The sequence below is a fragment of the Lactuca virosa genome, chromosome 8 (assembly GCF_052849685.1).
Source record: "Lactuca virosa cultivar CGN04683 chromosome 8, Lactuca_virosa_CGN04683_v6, whole genome shotgun sequence".
In the NCBI taxonomy this organism is placed as follows: domain Eukaryota; kingdom Viridiplantae; phylum Streptophyta; class Magnoliopsida; order Asterales; family Asteraceae; genus Lactuca; species Lactuca virosa.
Window position 1 is genome coordinate 98224451 of NC_136433.1, and position 22359 is coordinate 98246809.

General features: G+C 32.7%; 3 protein-coding genes across 3 annotated transcripts; 2 read left to right on the plus strand and 1 right to left on the minus strand.

Moving 5' to 3' along the window:
• Positions 1-3819: 3819 nt before the first annotated feature.
• LOC145128423 (uncharacterized) lies at positions 3820-5653 on the plus strand. Its single transcript, XM_079063222.1, has 5 exons — positions 3820-4031; positions 4598-4712; positions 4942-5031; positions 5129-5227; positions 5313-5653. The coding sequence occupies exons 1-5, from the start codon at positions 3964-3966 to the stop codon at positions 5409-5411; spliced, it is 471 nt and encodes a 156-aa protein (XP_078919348.1). The 5' UTR covers positions 3820-3963; the 3' UTR covers positions 5412-5653.
• Positions 5654-7568: 1915 nt separating this feature from the next.
• Positions 7569-9323, plus strand: LOC145129959 (uncharacterized). Its single transcript, XM_079064800.1, has 2 exons — positions 7569-7695; positions 8927-9323. The coding sequence occupies exon 2, from the start codon at positions 8935-8937 to the stop codon at positions 9109-9111; it is 177 nt and encodes a 58-aa protein (XP_078920926.1). The 5' UTR covers positions 7569-7695; positions 8927-8934; the 3' UTR covers positions 9112-9323.
• Positions 9324-9665: 342 nt separating this feature from the next.
• LOC145129958 (transcription factor EMB1444-like) lies at positions 9666-13393 on the minus strand. The gene is made up of 11 exons (XM_079064799.1): positions 12624-13393; positions 12214-12327; positions 12026-12110; positions 11887-11928; positions 11711-11770; positions 11500-11601; positions 10794-11336; positions 10582-10683; positions 10373-10486; positions 10152-10277; positions 9666-10044 (listed from the first exon to the last, which is right to left on the minus strand). Exons 1-11 carry the CDS (start codon positions 12728-12730, stop codon positions 9964-9966), a joined length of 1476 nt encoding a protein of 491 aa, XP_078920925.1. The 5' UTR covers positions 12731-13393; the 3' UTR covers positions 9666-9963.
• Between the last annotated feature and the right edge of the window lie 8966 nt (positions 13394-22359).

Genomic DNA, 22359 nt, shown 5'->3' on the forward strand with positions numbered 1-22359 from the left:
TTTTCTGTCCAACGAGCACCCACATTACGATCAGCAACCCAAGACACACACATACTTGCGACACACAGGCTGAAAACACACACAACAGCCTCCCTCGGGGTGGCAGATGCTGACCGGAGCAGAAGAAGAATTGCACAGGCGGCGGCGGCGGACGACAGGTCTGAACGGACACCGAGGAATATGGAGGAATGGTCGGAACAACAACAACGATAGCCACACGACCGACTGTGGCTCCGTCTTCAACAGAAATGGCGCAACGATGGCTGGAGATGAGAACCCGACAACACCCGAGGGTCGCCCGTTGTCCCTCGTCGGTCTCGGTATCTCCTGTCGTAGAGAAGGAGGCGTCACCGGTTGTCTTCGTTGGTCGGAAAAACGAGAGGAAAGGGGTGGTGGCGGCTGGTGAACCCGAGTGGCGGCTGAGTATCGTTTTAGGGTTAGGGTTAACATGGCAAATTGGGTGACAGGTTTTAACCCGTCTCCATTTCAAACATTAGTCCATATTGACACTTCCGGCCCCTCCTTCTCCTTTTCCTTTCAAATTATGTCCAAATTTAACCAAATATCCCATCCTCTACGAAATTATTTTCAACTTAAGTCCATATATATTACCATTTAGCCCCTTAGCCTCCAAAATCCTTAAATTTTAAGTCCATTATTTACCAAACACTCCCCGACTTCTTAAAATCTTTACAAAATCAATCCGGACTTACACTTTTAATCCCCAATTCCAAAATTATGACTGTTAACTCCACGGAACCAACACCTTGCTAAATATTATTGATTTTGGCTACAATAATATAAAATAAAAAGTAATTTACATCTCGGGGTTTTAGAATTTATTATTTATTTAATTTCAAATGGAATGTTACACTAGTTATGGGTTACAACCCGATTATTAATTGGGGTTTTAATTGATTGATTAGCGCAAGGTTTTCCAGTTCAACAACCCGATCATTTGTTTGACTGACAACAGACTAGGGTGAGTTTGCTCACTATACTGTAGGACGCTAGGATATGTTATGTGCTTGTAGTCTTTGTGACTCCTACTATATGTGTTATATGTCTGTGTGCCCGTTTGCTATATGTATGTGGGGTGAAATAGACCCGATACAACCTTGTGCCGACATATGAGTTGAAATAGACCCGTTACAGCCTTGGGCCGACACATGAGTTCAAACAGACTCAGGGGTGAAATAGACCCGGGGGTGAAATAGACTCGTCACAACCTTGAGCGGACAGATATGTATGGTATGCGGTATTTTCGGGAACTCACTAAGCTTCGTGTTTATGGTTTTCATTCTATGTTTCAGGTACTTCCGGTTCGAAGGGGAAGAGCTCGGGATGATCGCATAGCACACACCATGATTTCCGCCTTACTTGACTCTGATGCATTTGAGATATTTGATTGACATACTCTGATTTTCCTTTATGGTTTTGTGAACATGTTTTGGTTGAGGGTTTTATTATTATGAAAACGAAAATTTTTGGTCTTAAATTTTGGGACGTTACAATGAACTTTAACAAGAGGACCGAGTACATAAGCTTACATAATCAGGGTATGATAAAACAATGATGTTTGCTCGCTTGAACACACACCTAATTAAATTGAGTTTCGAAAAACAAAAACACTTAAACATATGAATGTACGTCGTCATGTGTCTCTGGATGAAATTGAAGGTCGACACACTCTTTAATGGTCTTCACGATTTTGTATACAACACACATGATTGTACGAATGCCAATTTTGCAAGAAGAAAAAATAAAAATACAAACTCACTAATGTATGGATAAATCTCAACTCCTTTGGATATGTAATAACTCCATAAAAACATCCAAGCAATCGAGCTTATGTCTTGATTTTATATACAAAATGGAAAGTGGGTGGAGATTGTAGACGATGGAAGAGGGCGGAGGTTGCAGATGCTAGAAGGGGATGGGGTTTCGAACGATAGATAAGGTCATACCCCTTAAAGGGTAATATATTTTTCGATTTGTACACATTTGGCCACTGAGTTTTTTTTTCGTCCACATTTACCCCTTCAACTTGTTAAACTGTATACATTCAGTCCTTATGACCGGCTACTCTAGGTTACCCGGTAAAAATGACTTAATAGAGTAATATATTTCTCACTTTGTACACATTTAGTCCTTCATATTTTTGTACACATTTAGTCTTTTTTTTTTTTGCAAAATAAGTCCTTTTTTTTGTACTCATTCAGTACTTATGAATGATTTTTTAGTTTTTTCTCACGAAATCTTACGTGGTACATTCATTAATGAGGTGTATGGGGCTTTTGATGCTTATATCCATCGCAATCTCGACTACTTGGTTGCTTAGGTCATGTGTTCTGAACGTCATAACTTCTTCATATGATCTCGGATTTTAACGATCTTTATATCCATGCGTTCGTATTTTAGTCTACTACAACTTTCATTTAGATTACTCCCATTAAAAAATAATATATTTTTACTTACAATTTTTATATCCATACGCGGTGGCGGATTTAGTATGGTCCCGGTGTTGCACCGACAACACCTGTTTTTTCTGTTCGCAGTGGAAAATTTTTCTTTTTATTTTTTTTTTATTTTTTTTTTATTTTTTTACGTTTATACCTATTTTCCATGTATCGGCAACACCTATTTCATCTCGGCAACACCTACTATGTATTACTGCGTCTTCCCCTGTCCATACGTTTTTTATGAATACATGTATGTATGTTTTTTTTTATAAAATCGTTAGTAAAAATATATTACATTTTAACGGAAGTAATCTTAATGAAAGTTGTAGTAGACTCAAAAAATGAACACGTGGATAAAGATCCTTAAAATCTGATATCGTATGAAGAAGTTACGATGTTCAAAATACAAGACCTAAGCCAAACCACAAGACTTACGCAACCAAGCAGTCGAGATCGCATTGGACATAAGCATCAACAACCCAAGCATCTCATCAATGATTGTCTCATGTAAGATGTCGTGAAAAAAACCTAAAGAAATCATTTATAAGTACTGAATGAGTACAAAAAAGGACTTATTTTGAAACAAAAAAAAATGTTAAGGACTAAATATGTACAAAAATATTAAGGACTAAATGTATACAAAATGAAAAATATATTACCCTATCAAGTTATTTTTCCCGGCTGACCTGGAGTAACAGGTCATAAGGACTGAATGTGTACAGTTTAACAAGTTTAAGGGGTAAATGTGGACGAAAAAAAAACTCAGTGACCAAATGTGTACAAATCGAATAATATGTTACCATTTTAAGTCATTATCCCTTTTCATAATGAAAGTTATTGTTTCTTCTAACCGAGTCCACGGTTCGAGGTTTAATAGGGAGATGGGGACGAATGCAAGAGAGAGGAGAGATAAAGGGTCACCAATGTTTTACTAATAATAAAAATAATTATTTGAAATAGTTAGAATTATAAATAACATATACATATTTAATAACTAACAATAATTTTTTAATAGAAAATATAAAACAAAGTTAAAAAGGTTATTTTAGCATGAGTAATGGGCTTAAACCGACGATGATGTTAAAGTAAGTGATCAAAGCACAATCAAAATTCAAACATGTCTATTTGTATGTTTTGTGCAAAGTTTAAAATTTAAACTTGAATCACATTTTTTCGAAAAACACATAAATCAAATTTATAGTTTTAATAAAAAATAAATAAAACATTGGCTAAAATTTCCCAAAAAACGTGGATCCGGCGTATACTTTCATTATTGTTCTCATACCTAACGATTAACGGAGATTAACGGAACATTCAGTTTTAAGACATTTCATCCGTTTCTTTCTCTCGCCCTCTCGCTATCCATCTGACTGGTCATTGACGTCGATGACTACCACGATCACGGCGACTTTCACAACGATAATAATAAGTTTGGTAGATAAATCCCTCACCTCAGATTCATCAAATCTTGGAGCTTAATTTAGGGTTTGATCCAAGCCAAATGGGGTTCATCTTGTTCGCCGGAAGACTTCTCTTTGCTTCTCTCTTCATACTATCTGCTTATCAACTGTATATACTTTGATCTCTTTTTTTTTTTTCACAGATCTGGTTCATATCAATTATAAGCCTGTTAATTGCTTCATTAGTTTCTTCTCCTGTTTAATATGCTTTTCTATTCAAATTTGTTTTTCTCTGAAATTCACTTAATAAATCGGTGTTCTATGGAGAAATAATGTGCTAGATTTTGACATTTAAATGGCTAATTGAGTTGAGCTGGTTTACGATGTTGAGTTAACGCAAAAAGGACGCGTAGAACAGATCTAATTCATGTTGACTTCTAGCTTGGTAATTGCTTGATTACTTTAATTCTCTCGTTTACTGCTGTTACATATGCTGTAGCTTCAGTTTTCCTAATAAATTGGAGTTGCGATGCGTACTTTAACTGAAGAAAATGGAGAAATAATGTGCTAGATTTTGGGATTTAGATGGAAAATTATGTTGATTAGGTGATTAAACTATATCCAACCATCACATTGTTGCAAAATGCAAAAAGAAAATTATTTATGTCGCTGATCAATTTTCTTAAATAAAATTAGAGTTTTGCAATTGTGATGTATGTGGCTTCATCTTTTTAGGTATCATGAATATGGAACAGATGGAGGGCCAGCTGTAAAGGTTCTTGAACCGAAACTTGATGTGTTCACTAAATTGATTGCTTCTAAAGCTGGCATACAAATTCCTGAAATTGATGTAAGCATCTCTCTGTCTTTGTCTTTGATTATGTTATGCATTTATCCATGAGATGTTAAAGTTGCTTTTTCCTTCAATAGTCTATACCCATTAATTGCATATTCATTTACATTCATAATATTAAGATTCACAAGATAGAAACTTAAATACATATATGCCACAAAAGTTCACACTATGTATTTTATATATATATTCCAAAGGTAATTTGGTTTGTGTTGAACTTGAACAGACAAAACATGTAGTTTCAGCAGTGATTGTTCTTAAAGGCTTTGGTGGAGTTGGCTTCATATTTGGTAGCTATGCTGGTGCCATTTTGCTGGTAATTAATTAATTAACCATATAATTTCATTAATTGATGTCACCTGTACAAATTGAATGTAACTAGTTCTTAAGTTTCTGTGATATATCATCCACAGGTTCTGCATCAGCTTGTTTTTACACCAATATTGTATGATTTCTACAACTATGATGTTGAAGACGCAGAATTCGGTCAACTTTTTACTAAATTCACACAGGTTGGTTAGCTTAATTCCCATTTTAGCAATGAAATTTCATTTAATTTGTGCTTTTTAATTTTTAATGGTTTAATTTTGGAAACAGAATATGGCTTTGCTTGGAGCTTTATTATATTTCATAGGAATGAAACACTCGATATCATTGCGTCAACAAAGAAAGGTTCCCAAGACAAAAACAGGCTAATCACTCCTTAGATACATAAGAATCCCTTAATCTATGTTTGATTATCTTAGAAAAATCATGTCCATTTGTATTTGTATTTTTTTTTTTAATTTTATAGGGACTACATTAGTTGGGGTTCATTTTTTCTTATTTAAACTTGATACCCTTTTAATGTGAGGTTGATTATTCATTGCTGTATCAAATTAACTCTTCGACTGATAGTATTGTATGGTGACTTGAGATATTTCATATTTGTTTGGCTGTGTACTGTTGCAAGATAAAACATTTTCTTAATGTTAAGAAACTATAATTCCATTACATGGACTAAAGTTAATAACAACATAATCGAAATATATGAGTAGAAGAACTATATTTAGTTGTTGAAGGACTAAAATGACAGTTAATTATAAAGCATGAATATTCATCAGAAGCCGGTTGGAATCTAGCTTGTATCAGCTCCTTTGGAATGTGTTAATCCATTGATAGATCACCACTCAGCCACCCTTGAACTGCTTTGTAAGAAGATGTTATGTGACAAACATTTTTTGAATATACATGTAATCAAATGGTATAAAAGCTTACAAATGTTTTGTGAGTTACTTACCGCATAATCCCGTATTATAAGTATCTATATGTAGCACAAACCTAAGAAAATTTCAGAGCCTTGGCAAAATAACATTTTTTCAACAACCGGCTACTCGAAGGTGGTACCGGGAAAAAATTACAAAAGACCTTTAAAAGTTTATATTTATATATCTATTATGATATGTCATTTTCCTTCATCGTATTAGTTAACAATAATAATCAACATTCAACAATAAGTATTTTATAATAAATAATAATAATAAATGGTTATAAAACTTTGTGCATATATATATATATATATATATATATATATATATATATATATATATATATATATATATATATATATATATATATATATATATGGTCTTTTATAACTTTGTAATAATAATAAATGACTTTAAAATTAATTACCAATAATAATAATTAATAATAACATAATATAATAATTATATTACATTACCTTACGGACAATGATTGAAATTTTAACTAGTCGTTATGATCAAAATTAAAAAAATAATCAAATAAGTAAAATTTAAATTAATTAATTATAACAATAATTACAATGTAATACTAAATTGAGAATAATATAGTGTTATTCACAATTGAGTAATGTGATTATAATAGATGTTTATTTTATTATATCGTTTAACTTAGTTATAATTTTATATCCTTTTAGTGTAGAAATTATTATTTATAGTTAATGCCAATGACATAGTAATTTTATGCAATATATATATATATATATATATATATATATATATATATTAATTTTAAGTACATAATTAAAACAGTTATTAAATGTTAATACTAATGACACAATCATTTTCAACATACATTTATCAAAATTCTAACTATATAACTTTTAACGTGTACGTACATACATGCATACATATACATACATACATACATACATACATATATATATATATATATATATATATATATATATATATATATATATATATATATATATATATATATATATATATATGTGTGTGTGTGTGTGTGTGTGTGAACGAACACAAATGTATAAACGAACGAGTTTTCTTGTTCATGTTCATTCATTTAAAAAAGTACATTGTTTATGTTCGTTAACATGCTAAACGAACAAATACAAACAAACACAATTAAACACATATGAACATAAAAGAACATATAATATAGTAATGTAATAAAAAACAATTGAACATATATGAACATAAATAAACTTAAACTAGCGAACATAAACGAACATTCACAAACATAAATGAACGAACGAGACCATTGTTCATGTTCGTACGTTTAACTAAATGAACGAGAATTAGTGTTCATGTTCGTTCATTTATTAAATAAACGAACTTCCCGCCGAACAGTTTGCTGAACGTTCAGTTTATATATAGCCCTATATGGGGTTATTCATGGATTAATTAAACATGCTTATACTTTGTGTCTATGTTATTCTTGGATAAGTTTGAATAAAGTTATACCTTTAAAGATGTAAAGAGGTTCAATCGAAAACTTAACAAATAACAACATAAATATTGAATAAACCCAAGACAAGGGCTAAAACTGTTAGTTATTTTACCAAAAGGGTGTATATGATAAAATGTTTTTACCAAATAAGGAGTATTTGTAATTTAATCTCAGAAAATCCTGCGCCTACACAATCCAAACAACCCAACACTCCCAGACGCCGTATCCATCTCCGGCCACACCAGACGCCGACATCTCCATTAAGGTTCGGATTTTAACTTTTATTTTCGATTTCTTTCACGATTAGGGCTCATTCACAGTGTTTCTATTTCTGTTTGAATACGATTTTTGATATGCATAATGGAGAAGAAGAACTTGATGGTCTGTTACTTTTTTCTGATTACAATATGCGATTTTTATAACTTATAAGTTTTTATGATTTTTGATATGGATAATGGAGGAGAAGAATATGATGGTCTGTGTATGTTTTTTAATTATAAGAGTGAGAGCTCTGAGTTTCCAATTAGGGTTTCTATGTTTACATTCTCATAATCGCTGTTAAAAGATTTTTGATCTGCACGAGTTTTAGGTCATAAAAGTTCTTGTAAATTTGTAGGTTGTTTTCGGTTTCTTGTTTTATATTTCAGTGTTATTAATAAGTTGGTTTGTTTAAAGTTCTTTCTCGAATATCTGGTTTAGTTCTTTGATTCGTTGTAAAACAATGTTTATGGTTTTGGAGATTAACAAAAAGAAAAAAAATCAAGTTGCCATATTTTGAGAGAATGTTAGATGTCTGCATTTCCCCGTTCAATTCATCATTCTCAAATCATATATACTAATAAAAAACGGTATTAAAAAAATACATAAATAACAACCATATCCATATGCATGGTTATTGGTTAATCTCTTTAAAGATATCAGAGCTGCTTACTCTGCTGTGGTTCTGCTCGCGTTTGTACATGTGAGTAATGTGGAAAAATCGAAATGACAAGCTTCATGAAGGCAAGGTTAAGAACAGTCATGGATTGATTACTCAACACTTTTCTTTATTGTGGATCAAACATAGAATTAAGAATGGGAGAGGAATTATAAAAGTTAATAGGTGTTTGTAAAAAAAAGTTTATAAAATGAATCATATAAACAATCTAGGACATTCATTTAGATTCAAAAAATTTGTGGCTTTCTGTCTTATGAATTTATCTCCTCCAATTTCATGTGCTACATCTCTTTGACTGTTTTATGACTGTGTTGCATGTTAGAAATAAGAATTGCAGTAGATTTTTAACTGAATTGTTTCAGGTACATTGGGAATCAAACAATTCCAAGATTGTGAATTGGAGCCTAATCTGTTAGCTGATTATGAATTATGAGAATTGTATGCTAGTGTGTTTTTTATGAACTTATGTGATGCCTTGATACACACTAGCCTTGTGATCCATTTGCAAAATTGGTTTCAATTCGTTTGACTGATGTTCTTTTGTCTGGTGTGTTTGCAGATTAAAAAATGGGAGAGAAGAAAAAAAGTGCTACGATTTTTATACGCCTAGTTTCTGCTGCAGGGACAGGTTTCTTCTATGTTAAGAAGAAGAACCCAAGGAAGATACAGACAAAACTTGAATTCCGAAAGTATGATCCTCGTGTCAATCGCCATGTCCTCTTCACTGAAGCCAAGATGAAGTAATTAAAAGCTTTAATAGATGGTAACTTTCAGAAAACACCCTTCCCTTTTGATATCCCATCTTACTGTTGGGACTTCTTTGCCATTCCATAACAACAAGTATGCTTTGTATGTGTCTTCTTTATGTTTCCTGTAACACTCTTGAGTACTTTAATCTGATAGAAATTTGTTCTATTGGTTCATCCATCTTTTATACTACTAGTCTTTTCTTTTCATTTATGTTCTCATTCCAAGGCTTTGGAAGGATCGTTTATTGTGGTGGATAACGTTGATCATTATAGAGGGCCCAAAAGGGTAGTGGTGGAATAAAAAGGGCAGGGGTGGTTGTGAGAGAGGGAGATTCCCTGGAATTAGGTCATGTAGTCCATTTTCATTACATCACTAAGCAATATCATTGTCTCCTCTTAATAAATATGTGTTTCTTTTAATCCCATTTAACCCTAGTTTCTATTTCTCATCACCCACAACTCAAAACCAATATAACAATAACAAGTGATTTAGAGAACTTTTTACACTTTGAAAGGCAAGTAGTGCTCTTTAGGAGAAAGGCTTGCAGATAAGGAAGTGCAACATCAATTTATTCATTCTTGTGAGCACCTTTTGCCACTGGGTAATCAATCATAAGTTAAGTTTACAAATTCAACAAAATCTGTAAAACTTTATATTCCCAAACCACACAATAATCAATCATAAGTTAAGTTTACAAATCCACAACAAACAAAAGAGGAAAAAGAAGCAATCTTCACTCATTTCCAGCAACCAATCTTGCATAAATAACAATAAAAAGAACAAAAAATTTCCCAGAAACAGAGTCAAAATTCATAGCTATCAAACACTCAATGAAGATTATCAGACTCAGGTGCTCGTCTTCATATTCAATATCTGAAGGAGGGACCATAATATATCCACCCGATGTATGTTTCTGTTATTCTCACCCTGTAAAAAAACATAATATTCACAACATTAGTTACTTGACTTTCTTTTTCTTTTTTTTTTTTTAACAAAAAAAGTCCAAACAAGCCTTGGGTCAGGAATGTATGTACCTCAACAACAAAACACATCCAGGTTTTATCGCCATAGACATCTGTCACACCTTTTAAAATGGTCAAACCCAAGCTCCTAATTGCTTCTGTCATCTCCAGAAAATCAACACATTCATCGCACATCATCTGCATATACAAACCAAATAAATGTTGACAAAAGATTACAAAAAAATAAATAAATAAAATAAAAAAATTCCAGGGTTTTTATTGCTTTTTTGTACCTCTACTAGCATTTGCCCATCGACACCAATATTTTCCACAATTATCGGACACAGTTTCAGTTCATCCCCTACTTCCATTGCCCAACTCGAACCCTGCTTTTCCTTTCCAATCAACTGCAGAATCACAAATTCCAATCAACATTCTAAAGACCGGAACCGGAATTGGAATTTGAACCCTGGCATAACGCGAAGAGTATTCAAACAATTACCTTGAAGTCAGCAGATTTGTTGATTTTATGAGTATGCTTGGTGACACATTGCATGAAAAGCATATGCTTTATTGTTTGTTCCAAAAGCGAATCAATACTACACTGTAACAGACACAAATTACTCTTCTCAAATCTCAACTCAAATTCTCAATGAAGGAAAAACCAGACAAGAGTATTTTATAAGTGAACAACACAACAGCAAGAGTGTTTACCTTTGATCCATTGGGAACAAGCTGCCTGAGTTCCTTAATACGATCTTGAATCATCTGTCTATCTCTGGGCCGAGGTCTGGCTCGTTTTTTCCCGACCTTAACCACTTGTTCATGTGACCCCTCTACCTTTTTGTATGATGCTTCCAAGTTTCTTGTCATGTCAATTGAGTAACAACCTGAACCACTGGTTGATCTGCCTTTGGCAACAACTGCTTCCAAAAGATGTTGAGAGGCAGATATTTTGCTACTGCTTGTTTCTTCAGGCATCTTGTCAAAAGTTAGGGTCTCGGTTGTTGTTGTTGTTGTCACTGTGTCCCAATTGAAACTATGTTTCTGCTTACAAAACGCGGGTCCCAGTGCTTCGTATAACTCGCATCCAGCAGGAAACTTGAGTGACTCTTCGGTTTCGGTTTCAGAAGTTGTGGGCATGAACAGGTTTTGATTTTGATCATTGCAGATGAAATCGGACATATTCCATCTGTTGTTTATTGTTCTATGTCTATCGTGATTGTTTACATGCCCTGAATTTGTAGATAATTCTGTCTGGAAGGAAAAGGATTACATGGTATAAGAAATGATGTTTGCAACGCATTTTGTAAAATAGGACTTAATGAGGAAAGCCTCATTGTGTTAAGTCAAAAAGAAACAACACTATAATAATATATTATATATTATATAGGGAGAGATTAGAGAAAGAATGATATACCACACAAGGAGAAGAGTCAGTTGATGTCGACACCATTAAAGAAGTTTGTAGGTGGGAAAAGATCTCTTCAATATGGTTCACGAGCTTCAAATCCTCAGCCATCTGTGCATTTGAAATAACACAGTATGAATATAATGCGAGTTTTTTTTTTTTTTTTTTTTTTTTTCTAAGCAAATAAATACACAACGAGGTGAGATTGAAGTTGTCTTACGGTTTTTAAAGAGCCAAGTTGTATGGCCCCGAATGGAGCAACAGCCATCACAGCAAAAGTCTGCATCACACAAAAACACCCAAACACACATCATTTCATCAACTCCATCGAATCTTTGTTGCAAAATATATTGCTTTATTTTTAATTACCATAGCTGATTTTTATATGTGACGTACCCTGATCCCGGATGTAAACTGTGTTTTCCATTCATCAAAATGCTGAAAATTAACACACATACATTTATATATTAAGTCCCAACTTTTTATGGTCTACATAAAAGCTTAAAATACGTTACAAATCCGAGCTTTTTCTCACCCCGTCTAAAGAATACGGGCTGTTGACTAGTTGATGCCCGGATTTCCATACATGTTTACCCGTAGCTGCAACCTGCCCGATGATCCTGCCCAACAAAGAAAGTACACAAAACAAACTTATTATTATGAAATATGAACATCACTGATGAATGATACAATGTATGCATAAATATTATATTACCAACTTACCCTTCTCCGATGGCATATACGCGATAAGACATCTTTACAATTGCTAATTCAACAAGATTATTTGCATAACTGTCGTCGACCGTGTTGCAATACACATCTTCACAAGTCAAAATCCTAAAAACATTTCCCAAATTGGTAAGTTTTTCAGCTAAAATTACGTATTTGCCCATCCTCTTGCAGAAAAGCAAGATTGAAGGGTGTTTTGGGTTTTTAACAGAATTGGGACTCCAAAGCTTAGAATATTGAACTACAAGACCGGAGACCCTATGATTGATACTGATTGACTTTTGGAGAACCATTATTTTTGAGAAAAATCCAAATCTAAGCAAAATATTAGTATATACAATTATACATATTTCAAATCAAAATTTGACAAAAATATAGCACTAAAGTTGCAGAAACAATCTTACATTTGATCTCCATGGTTGAGTTTCCAAAAAACAGCATACTTCCAGTCACTGTTCACACACAGATTCTTCAGCTCTTGGTGTAATTCCACACCACCCATCATCATCATCTTCTTTTTCTTCTTCTTCCTCACTATGTTAATGTACACTAAACACCCCACCCCCAACACAAACTAAATTGACCTTTTTACCCCTTTGCAGATTCTAACTACCCCTGTAAGAACCTCTACCTGCCTGTTTCCTCCGAAGCCCTGCACGCCGTTTTATCGGTGGCCCAACTGTGGGAGGAAGAAGGCTACCCAATCCCATCTTCTCCCCCAAATCACTCCAAACCCTAACCCTAACTCACTAATTCAACACCAAATCTGCAAGCTCACCTTCCAAAATATCAATATTTGAACAAACTATAACACAATTCAACAACTTCAACATCAACTTCCAAGAATCTTGAACCCAATTCAGTGTGATCAATCAATCAATCAATCACCAAGAAATCTTTGATGGGTGTTTTTCTATTTTAACTAATATCAGAAGACATGGATGAAAATAACATAAAAATGGAAGCTTTTCATGAAAGTTTGCTTTAATTTCAGTAAAAGAAACAAGTTCACAGAGACAAAGAAAAAGGTATTTGTTTCAGTTTGTGGGTTTTCTCATCTTTCAAACTTCTGTTTATAGGAGGGCGGCTTTATTTTCTATGGCAAATTTTACACCCCGCAGCCCTCTACTTTAAAGAGTTGCTAAATTGGGACTATAAGTGAAAACCATTTTTGCTAATTGGTCCATATCATTTTTGGGAGTTATGGTTAGCTTTTTATAGATATAGCCCAATTTGATATGGCGAACAGAACACCAATGATTCTTATAGCTAAAAGCTATAACACCAACAAAACACAACCCAACCCCATTGCTATCTTGTCATTATGTTTCATGATAACTATTGATGTATAATCAATGATATATGTTATTGTATGTTTTTTCGGTCAATTTAAAATACAATAAGTTTGAAGTTACTTTGTTTTGTGATTCGTATCACAAAAAGAGAATAAGCCAAGTCAAGACTTAAAAGGGGTTTATTCCATGATAACGAATTTTGACTTGATTGATTTCAGAACGTTAACTCTAATACTTCAATAATAAATTATACAATATAATTTGTTAACCATTTAGGGGTGTTTAGGATTCCTTAATTTACTTGATAAACACTTTTTGATAAAATCAAAAAGTGATTATTAGTTTATATACGACCAAAACGAGTTTTTAATGAAAGTGTTTGTATTAGTTTATATGATGATAAAATATTACAAGTTAATAAGTTTTTTTAATTGTTTGGATCAGTTTATATATATACGTAAAATGACAAAAAAAAGATAATCTTTATTTAGTATTTTTATATATAATAGTTTATATAAAAATATTAAGTTATAAGCAAAAGAGACAATGACTAATCTTAGCCAAAATTCCTAATTACTTCTCAATTAATAGCCAAAATTTTGCAAATAGCTAGTTTATAAAAAACACCTATTGTTTCCTAAGTTGTCTACAGTTTGGATGTTTAGTATATATATATATTCATTTTTGGTAATGAAACCGTAGGTATTGAAATAACCTACGGTATGCTTTGTATAAACTACGGTATCTCAAACCGTAGGTATTGGAAATCACCTACGGTGTAAAAGTTCTTAATGCACAATTTGTGCATTAAGAACTTGTACACTGAAGGTGATACCTACGGTTTCCATTTTTTGCGTTTTTTCCAAAAAAAAAAAATTATACCATTGTTAATAGATTTCATACTATACAACAAAAAACAAAAGAAAAAAAACGGAAGAATACGAGAAAATACTTGGTTGTTGTTAGGAGTCGCCGTTGAAAGAGTTTCTTTATATGAACTCTAAAACAGTAGTCCATTTATCCAAATAGTTGTTCATTTATCCAAATAGTCAATTTTATATATTTTATATATTTTAGGCTAATTGACTGTCAAACAGTATATGAACTCTAAAACAGTAGTCCATTTATCCAAATAGTTGTTCAGTTAAAATATTTTTGGATCAAATGGTAAGTTTCTAAGAAAATTGTAGTTTTCCTTAATTAACTACTATTTCCTTGGTTATTTTTGATTAAGGGCTAATTTTTGGCTATTAAGTAAAAAGTAATTAGGAAATATGAATATATTTGTAATTTTCTCTAAGCAAAAAGGGTTAGGTTTTAGTGGAGGTATTATAATCTTTTAATCTTTATAAGTCATAAGCTCTTTTGAAAAATCAAAAAATATGACTTATATGAAATGATTTTTTGAGGGTGGTAAAAAAATATTTTAAAAAATGTTTATTAGCTTTCCAAATATTTTTTTTAAAGATTTTTAGATTTTTTAAAAGCCTAATAAGTCAATAATTCATTTTCAAACTCAATCCCAAATACCCTCAAAATATAACAAATTTGTTATTTGTAACCATTTTATGTATCATTCTTTTATCATTTTATGTAACATCTTACATAAAATGATAAATTCACTCTATTAAATGGTTACAAAGCATATAACATTGATGGTTATATGGTGAAGCTATTTTACACTTAGCCATTTTCTAGATACATTTTAACTATGGAACCCACCTTATTATTGTGTTTTTCAACGTTCCTTTCCACATCAAATCACGTTATATATGCTTTTAAATAGTAAGAATATATTACTCATATATTGGCTAAACTAATATATACATTGAGATACTACAAATAAAACCAATAATACAAGAAAAATAACTACGAAATGAAACAGATTAAAGTCAAAATAATTGACAAAAAGCAGACTACGTAGATGAAAAAAAGAAAAAAAAAACTAAAACTAAAAATGATGCCATAAACCGATACAAATAAATGGAAAGCATTAGGTTTTATCTAATTGTGATTGTCAATGATCAGTAATCATTGTTTAAGATTATGGGTTTTCCCTTTTTTCCATATAGAAAGAAAATGCATGAAGTCACGACAAATTTACCAAAGAAAATCAAATATGGTTTTAAAAGCGAAACGAAATGATTATGTGTGTAAGCTTTAATCATGCATTGTTTAAGTACATTTTTTTTATTAAATATAAAATTTACTGGAGAAATATTATATGAAAAAAAAAATTGATTACGGGTTATTTTTTATATAGTTATCAAATTGTTTTGTTAAATTATCCAGATCTTAATTAAATTTTTTTAACTAAGTCATTGAAAAAAAAGAACAACCAATTAAATCGATTTTTTATCGTTTTCTATTATCAGCTTTTATTTTATAAAAAAATTATTCATTAAAATATCATATAAGACGAACGGTTGTTACTATTGTAAACTAATAACCATCTAGAAAACCAAAAAGTTTATAGTCTAGCTATATCAGGAATTGACGGATATTTGACCTTCAGCCAAATGTTAAGAGTTCAAGTATTGGTGGAGACACAAACAATATAGAGAGAAAACGACTAAAGTTTTATTATTAAAAGAAAACTTGATTACAACTATAAAGTCAATGTTTTATTATGCTAACAACTATAAAGCCTTACGAAATAAAATGGTCACGAGCAAGATTTTTCAGACATAAAACACGATCGATAAACTTATGAGAGTTCAATTTATTCTCCGCGAAGAAATATTTATGACACATTCAACAGTCTCCACCAATAAGCTTGATAATGATTCGCGACTCCTTTTCCCCTCATGAGCATTAATGTTTTGCTCATTTCAGACGTACCATTTAACCAAGCCGACATGCACTCGTAATTTATTATTGCTATAGAGGCGTGAGGCTATGTATATCGATCTTTCTAAGGGTTTCAAGATTATATATCTATGTACTTTTATAATATTTGCAATGTAATTCTTGGTGTCATTCGAATTGTTGATCATTCATTATGTATGGTCTTCATTTGATTGTGTTTCCATATAGCAACACATGAGTACTTCCCAAGTCAATATGACTGTTAGTGCTCTACCTCTCCTTCTAGCTCTTGTTCTATGTGTTTAAGATGAAGGCTAATGTAGAATAGGACAAACATGCAACTTATAATGATTTCCAAACGAAAATGATGAAAAAAATCATTAACGCTGCAAAAGATGGCTAACAAGCAATACTAAGGATTATTATTATTTTCTTTTTGCAAAAAATGGCCACCAAGGTCACGTGAAAAAGGAAGAGGACGAGAATGTCTTTCCATCCATAATGTTGCGCCATAAGGCTAGCAAATCGGATTAAAGATTAATGCATCATTTGCTACAAAAGAAGGAAAATACAAAGAAATAAAATTATTATTCTGATCTAACTCCTTGTGCTCCTATCTTCTCACGTACCACGGCTGCTACTTGAACCTGCAAAACATGAAAATATCTACTGCATCGGTCTGGTGAGTTATATTCTAATCTCTTTTCATGTTAATCTACTCTTCTTCTAATCCTTCCATCTTTACATACTCTTTCTTTCTTCTTTACTTCTTTCTCCTACTCTACAATCTAATATCTTATTCTCATATCATACACTACTATTCTTCTCATTCATTCATCTATCTATTCTATCTTTTTCTCATTTTTACATACTCTACCTTCTGTCTCTTTTCTCATACTCTTCCCTATTCTCAATCTTTCTCCATTCTTTCTATACTCTACTCTTTCTTCTCATCTCATACTCTTTTTTAGCATCTTACAGTCTTATCTCATACTCTATACATACACTTATCTTTATATCCATCGTACTCTTCTTTCTACCTCTATTTTTCTTTTTCCTTATTCTTATTTCATTTCATACCCTGTCTGTTCTCCTCATACTCTATGAATTCTCTTCTCATATTCTTACTCTACTATTCACACATCTCGTACTCTTAGCATGCATATCTCATACTCTTCTTACTCTTCATCTCTTTATTCTCAACTCTAATGCCTTAACATTCTATTCTCATCTAGATCCAATATCTTATACTATACTCTCATCGATCTTCTAAGGGAAACACCATCCCACTAACATTACCGGGTACACTCATCCGAAGTTACTTCCCTCTTTTATGACCCCTCATGGATTCTTATTCATTCTTCCTCAGTTGAATCACTAGTGGATTCCTTACTCTTAATCCTTCACGGATTTCATCTAAGTTCTTAAAAGAACTCACTTACCTTGTTCCACTCCTGGAACCTTTCCTCTATCTTCTCTATTTATACCTAACCTCATTCCCGCAAGAATCATCTATCTTCATCCCAAAAGGGACCATACTCTTATTCCCGTATGGATCATGCTCTCTATTCCTGAATGAATCATATTCTTTATTCCCGAAGGAATCTCTATCTCATTCCCGAAGGAATCATCTTTCTACCCTTCTCTAACTCTTTTATGTGACTCGTCACATAACACTTGTCCGATGGACAATCTGTCTCTATATCTCATCAAGAGATCTTATACTACTTGTCCGATACTTAATTCATTAACTACTTAATCTATACCTTCATCTCATAACCTATAGGTATTCTTCACAATACCTTTAATATCGAAAATACATACATAGTCATATATAGGATTATAATACATATAATCCTATTCTTTCTTCATCTATATCCGGTGGATATTACTCATAATACCCTTAACATATCCTTATAAATCTATACATACTCTAGTTTTACATACATGCTCAGATACATGATTTTAAATGTATAATCTCATACATGCTCCAATTATACGTTCATGCTCATCTACATAATTTTAAATGTATAATTAGAATCTATCTCCATCTAATGACTTGAGGGAATTCACTTAGTGCCTCAAAATCTAACATGCATACATGCACACACACACACACACACACACACACATATATATATATATATATATATATATATATATATATATATATATATATATAAACATAGACATATATACATAATCTAGAGAGAATGATATAACTCACATTGCTAGTTAGTAAAAATTAATCACTCTTAGCTCCATTCTTCAATTGATGCATATTGATCCATCTTCTTTTCTCTTAAGCCTATCCATACACATAATCAAGTTTCTTAAAATTTGTCTTAGCCTATTAAAAGCTTAATGAATCTTTATGCCAAAATGACCACTTACTGGATCAATATTCTAACTTCTCAGTTTCTACCTCTTAATATATTCCAACAAATGAACTAAACATCCCATACTACCTAATTTATTATAATATAATCTAATGCGTCAATTCACCTCTCATTAGTTAGGGTTTCAAACCCGAACTTTACATATTTGGATTTCACCATGGAAATCACATACAAAGCTTGTTCAAAGTTTCTGAACACTCTCAATAACATCTTAGATAAGCTATAGGTTGGTCAATTCAACCAATCATACCAATCTAGCACATTCTCCATTAAAGCTCAAAACTTAATAAAATGGAGAAATCATTACCTTAGGAGTGTAAGGATGTGAAATCCTTGTTAAGCTCCATCTCTAGCTCATCCAAACTCTTTCTCATCCTCAAAATCGCCTCTCATCTGTCCTCCCTAACTATGGGGTGTTTTTGGTTCAAATAAGGCTTTAACATGTTTAAAAAAAATATTATGGCAGCATCACCATACCATGATGGCCTTCTTGCCATGCCGTGGTGACAATATTTCATAGATTCCAGCTTTGGGATATTTTCTTCTAATCTTTAAACAATCATAACTTCTTCGTTTCAAACCCATTTTTAGTGATCTTTATATGCACGCAAAGGTACTTATAAGCTGTAAAATTCTAATCTAATTACTTTTGGCTTAATTTATACGAAACTTAATGCAATAAGCCATACAAAAAGCTTAAAATACCAATTTTTTCCCCATTTTCTAATGCATCTTAAAAAATGCATATCTTCTTCATCTTATCTTCGTTTTCTACAAATATTATATCTACAAGAAGGTAGGTATGAGTTCTACAACTCCATTAAGTCATTTCTCATTGACTTAATACGGGTCTTAATCTATTACGTCACAAAGTTGACCTAAAAGCATAAAATTTCCCATTTTACCCTTTTGGCCAAAATGTGACTTCATGCATTTCTTCTCTTGAACTTACTCATATAACTTCATCTAAGTGAATTAAACTTATCTTGGCCATTTTCATGAAGTCACAACTTCATAAACTTATCAAATTCTTATAATGACCATTTGATCCTTTTGGTCAATATTTGACTAAAAGTCAACTCTCTTTAAATTTCAGGTTCTTACATAATCCATTAAGATAGAGACTTATACTTTCTGCAACTCTTGTAAATATGATTTTAACAGATATAGCTTCCAACTATTTCCATTAACAAGCCTCTAACTAATCCAACTCTAACTCTAGATCTGAAATTAATCCAAAAGTGTGAAAACCTTCTTGTATAGTTCAAAGGGACACTTCACCTAAAAATATCCTCACTTTAGAAAAACTAATTTGCTTGAAGAACCTTTGATGTAGATAGAATTCCAACAAGCCAAGGAAGATAACAACCAAAGTAGATTGACTCTAATGGTTCACGCCCAATAAGCCTAAATTATTGATGTTGGAAATCAACCCGTAGAACAATAGAGATCGACTAAGGAATTAATCAAGAGAGAAAAAAACTCCAAATGTATAAGGAGTGGGACAAAAATAATGAGTGCCATGGAAAGGCTATTTATAGTCTCTAGTTGCTTGGAAAGAAAGCAAATTTGAATAATTAAATAATCAAATTTAATTTAGAATTCAAATTCCTTCCTTATCCATCCTTTGGACGAAAATCCTAGGCTTATCCATAAGCTGATTTTCGTCCACCTCCATAAGGATCCAAAATCTTCCATTATCCAACTACCGAACAATTAACATTTAGTCACTGCACCTTTTAATTAACACAAATTAATTCCAGATTAATTTTAATTAATTCCAAACTAGTTTCTAATTAATTAATCATCACATGAATAATTAATAAACTATATGTATCTCTCTCTCTCTCTCTTATAACATCCTAATACTATTTGTATCATTGAGGGCAGCCTAAAAAGGACTCTACTATTAATGGATAGTCTTACCAATTAGTTATGACAATGCACACAATTCCAACACATACAACATCTCGAATGGATGCATCCTTATAGTAGGCTCATTATTTGTCCTGATTCCATCATTCTACTAGGCGTGTAGGCTCACTATCCTTCGTGACATCGTCATCTCATATGATTCACCAACACTGTAACATATCCTCTAATGATTGCATCCTACTCTCATTTTGACTGTCCATCCAAAGATGATACACGATGCTGAAAAGTAATAGGGTACTCATATCCTTATGTTGCTCCTTTGTCTTCGAATAGACTATGATATCATCACCAAACACCATAACTACCGAGCCATCATGGGTCTACAAACTCAGTTCTTCAGATCCATAAACGTTTTTGGTGTATTAGTGAGACCAAACGACATCAGTAAAAACTCATAATGGCTATATCTCATCCTGAAGGTTGTCTTTTGCACACCATTCCATTCTCTCACTTTCATCTTATGATAAACTGAATGAAGTTCGATCTTGGAAAACCAAGATGCTTCCTGCAGCTAATCGAAAAAATTATTTATCATTTGAAAGGATATCCATTTTTTCATCGTGAGCTTGCTCAAATCCTTAGAATCAATGCACATCCATTGCGATCCATATTTCTCATTCAAAAAGTCTCCACACTCCTTACGACAAACTACTTGGCCGAATAAATTCCTTGTCAAATAGCTCCTAAGCTGCAAAGACAACTATTGCACCCCTGGAGGCAGAAACTGAATGGTGCTTTGGCCATCGGGACTGCACCTGGAACTAAGTCAAAACTAAAATCAACCTGACGCTCGGGAGGAATGGTTAGAAATTTCTCGGGAAAGTCCCTAACCATGTGTACTTTAGGGATCTCCCGCTTCTTCTTCTTTTCTCTCATAAAAAATACATAATTCGGAAACCCCGCACACTCATGCTGCAAATACCTCTTGGCCTCGTCGTCGAATAGAAATGAAAGATTCTCCTCGCACCCCCACTCTAAATAATCACTTCTCCCCCACTTAAGGTTCGAACTATCACATGTTGTCGCCTGGAATCATTTAGACCCCCGAACCGCCTTAACCACTCCATGCCAACCTTGATTTTAAGTGACTATGAATAATATAGAATCAAATAGTCCTTCGAATAGTTAACTTCACCCTAAAACCATAATCAAACAAGAACATGTAGTCGGGTTAAGTCAAAATTTCTAATCATATGTAATTCAAATCATGCATGGCTCCCAGATGACTTAAATAAACTCCTAATAGTCCTACCATTGACTATGATACACCCAAAGCAAGATCAATGTCCTTGAAAACAAAAAACGGCCCAAACGCACAATATGCTCAAGAATATAATAAAACTACGACATGAACAAAGTTGACCAAAAACGTACCAATCCACATGTGTAATAACAAGACATAGAGAAAGTATGACATGATCATAACAAGGAATACATACCAGGAATCATACAAGGTGCCGCTCTCGCTTCCTCACCAGTAATCTGAAAAGATCTGATCATAGCCCTAAGGGACTTTACCCTACCATGATGCCCATCAGTTCAATGCAAAGTCACAAGTATTGGAGCCCACACCGTCTTTTATGATATCATGGGGCAATCAGTCTTGACGTGACCCAGCTGATCGCAAAGAACTCCTCAACTCCTGCTTACAATCTCACATGAAATGACCCTCATATCCATAATTGAAAAAATTAGACGTATAT

Bases quoted from the DNA above. Each gene is read 5' to 3' on its own strand.
- LOC145129958 (XM_079064799.1), bottom strand. From the start codon at position 12,730: ATGATGATGATGGGTGGTGTGGAATTACACCAAGAGCTGAAGAATCTG. The intron at 12,111-12,213 runs GTAAGTTGGTAA...TTTGTTGGGCAG, and splicing joins GTATATGCCATCGGAGAAGG to GATCATCGGGCAGGTTGCAG. The intron at 11,771-11,886 runs GTACGTCACATA...TGTGTGATGCAG, and splicing joins AGTTTACATCCGGGATCAGG to ACTTTTGCTGTGATGGCTGT.
- LOC145128423 (XM_079063222.1), top strand. From the start codon at position 3,964: ATGGGGTTCATCTTGTTCGCCGGAAGACTTCTCTTTGCTTCTCTCTTC. The intron at 4,713-4,941 runs GTAAGCATCTCT...GAACTTGAACAG, and splicing joins TACAAATTCCTGAAATTGAT to ACAAAACATGTAGTTTCAGC. The intron at 5,032-5,128 runs GTAATTAATTAA...TATCATCCACAG, and splicing joins ATGCTGGTGCCATTTTGCTG to GTTCTGCATCAGCTTGTTTT.
- LOC145129959 (XM_079064800.1), top strand. From the start codon at position 8,935: ATGGGAGAGAAGAAAAAAAGTGCTACGATTTTTATACGCCTAGTTTCT.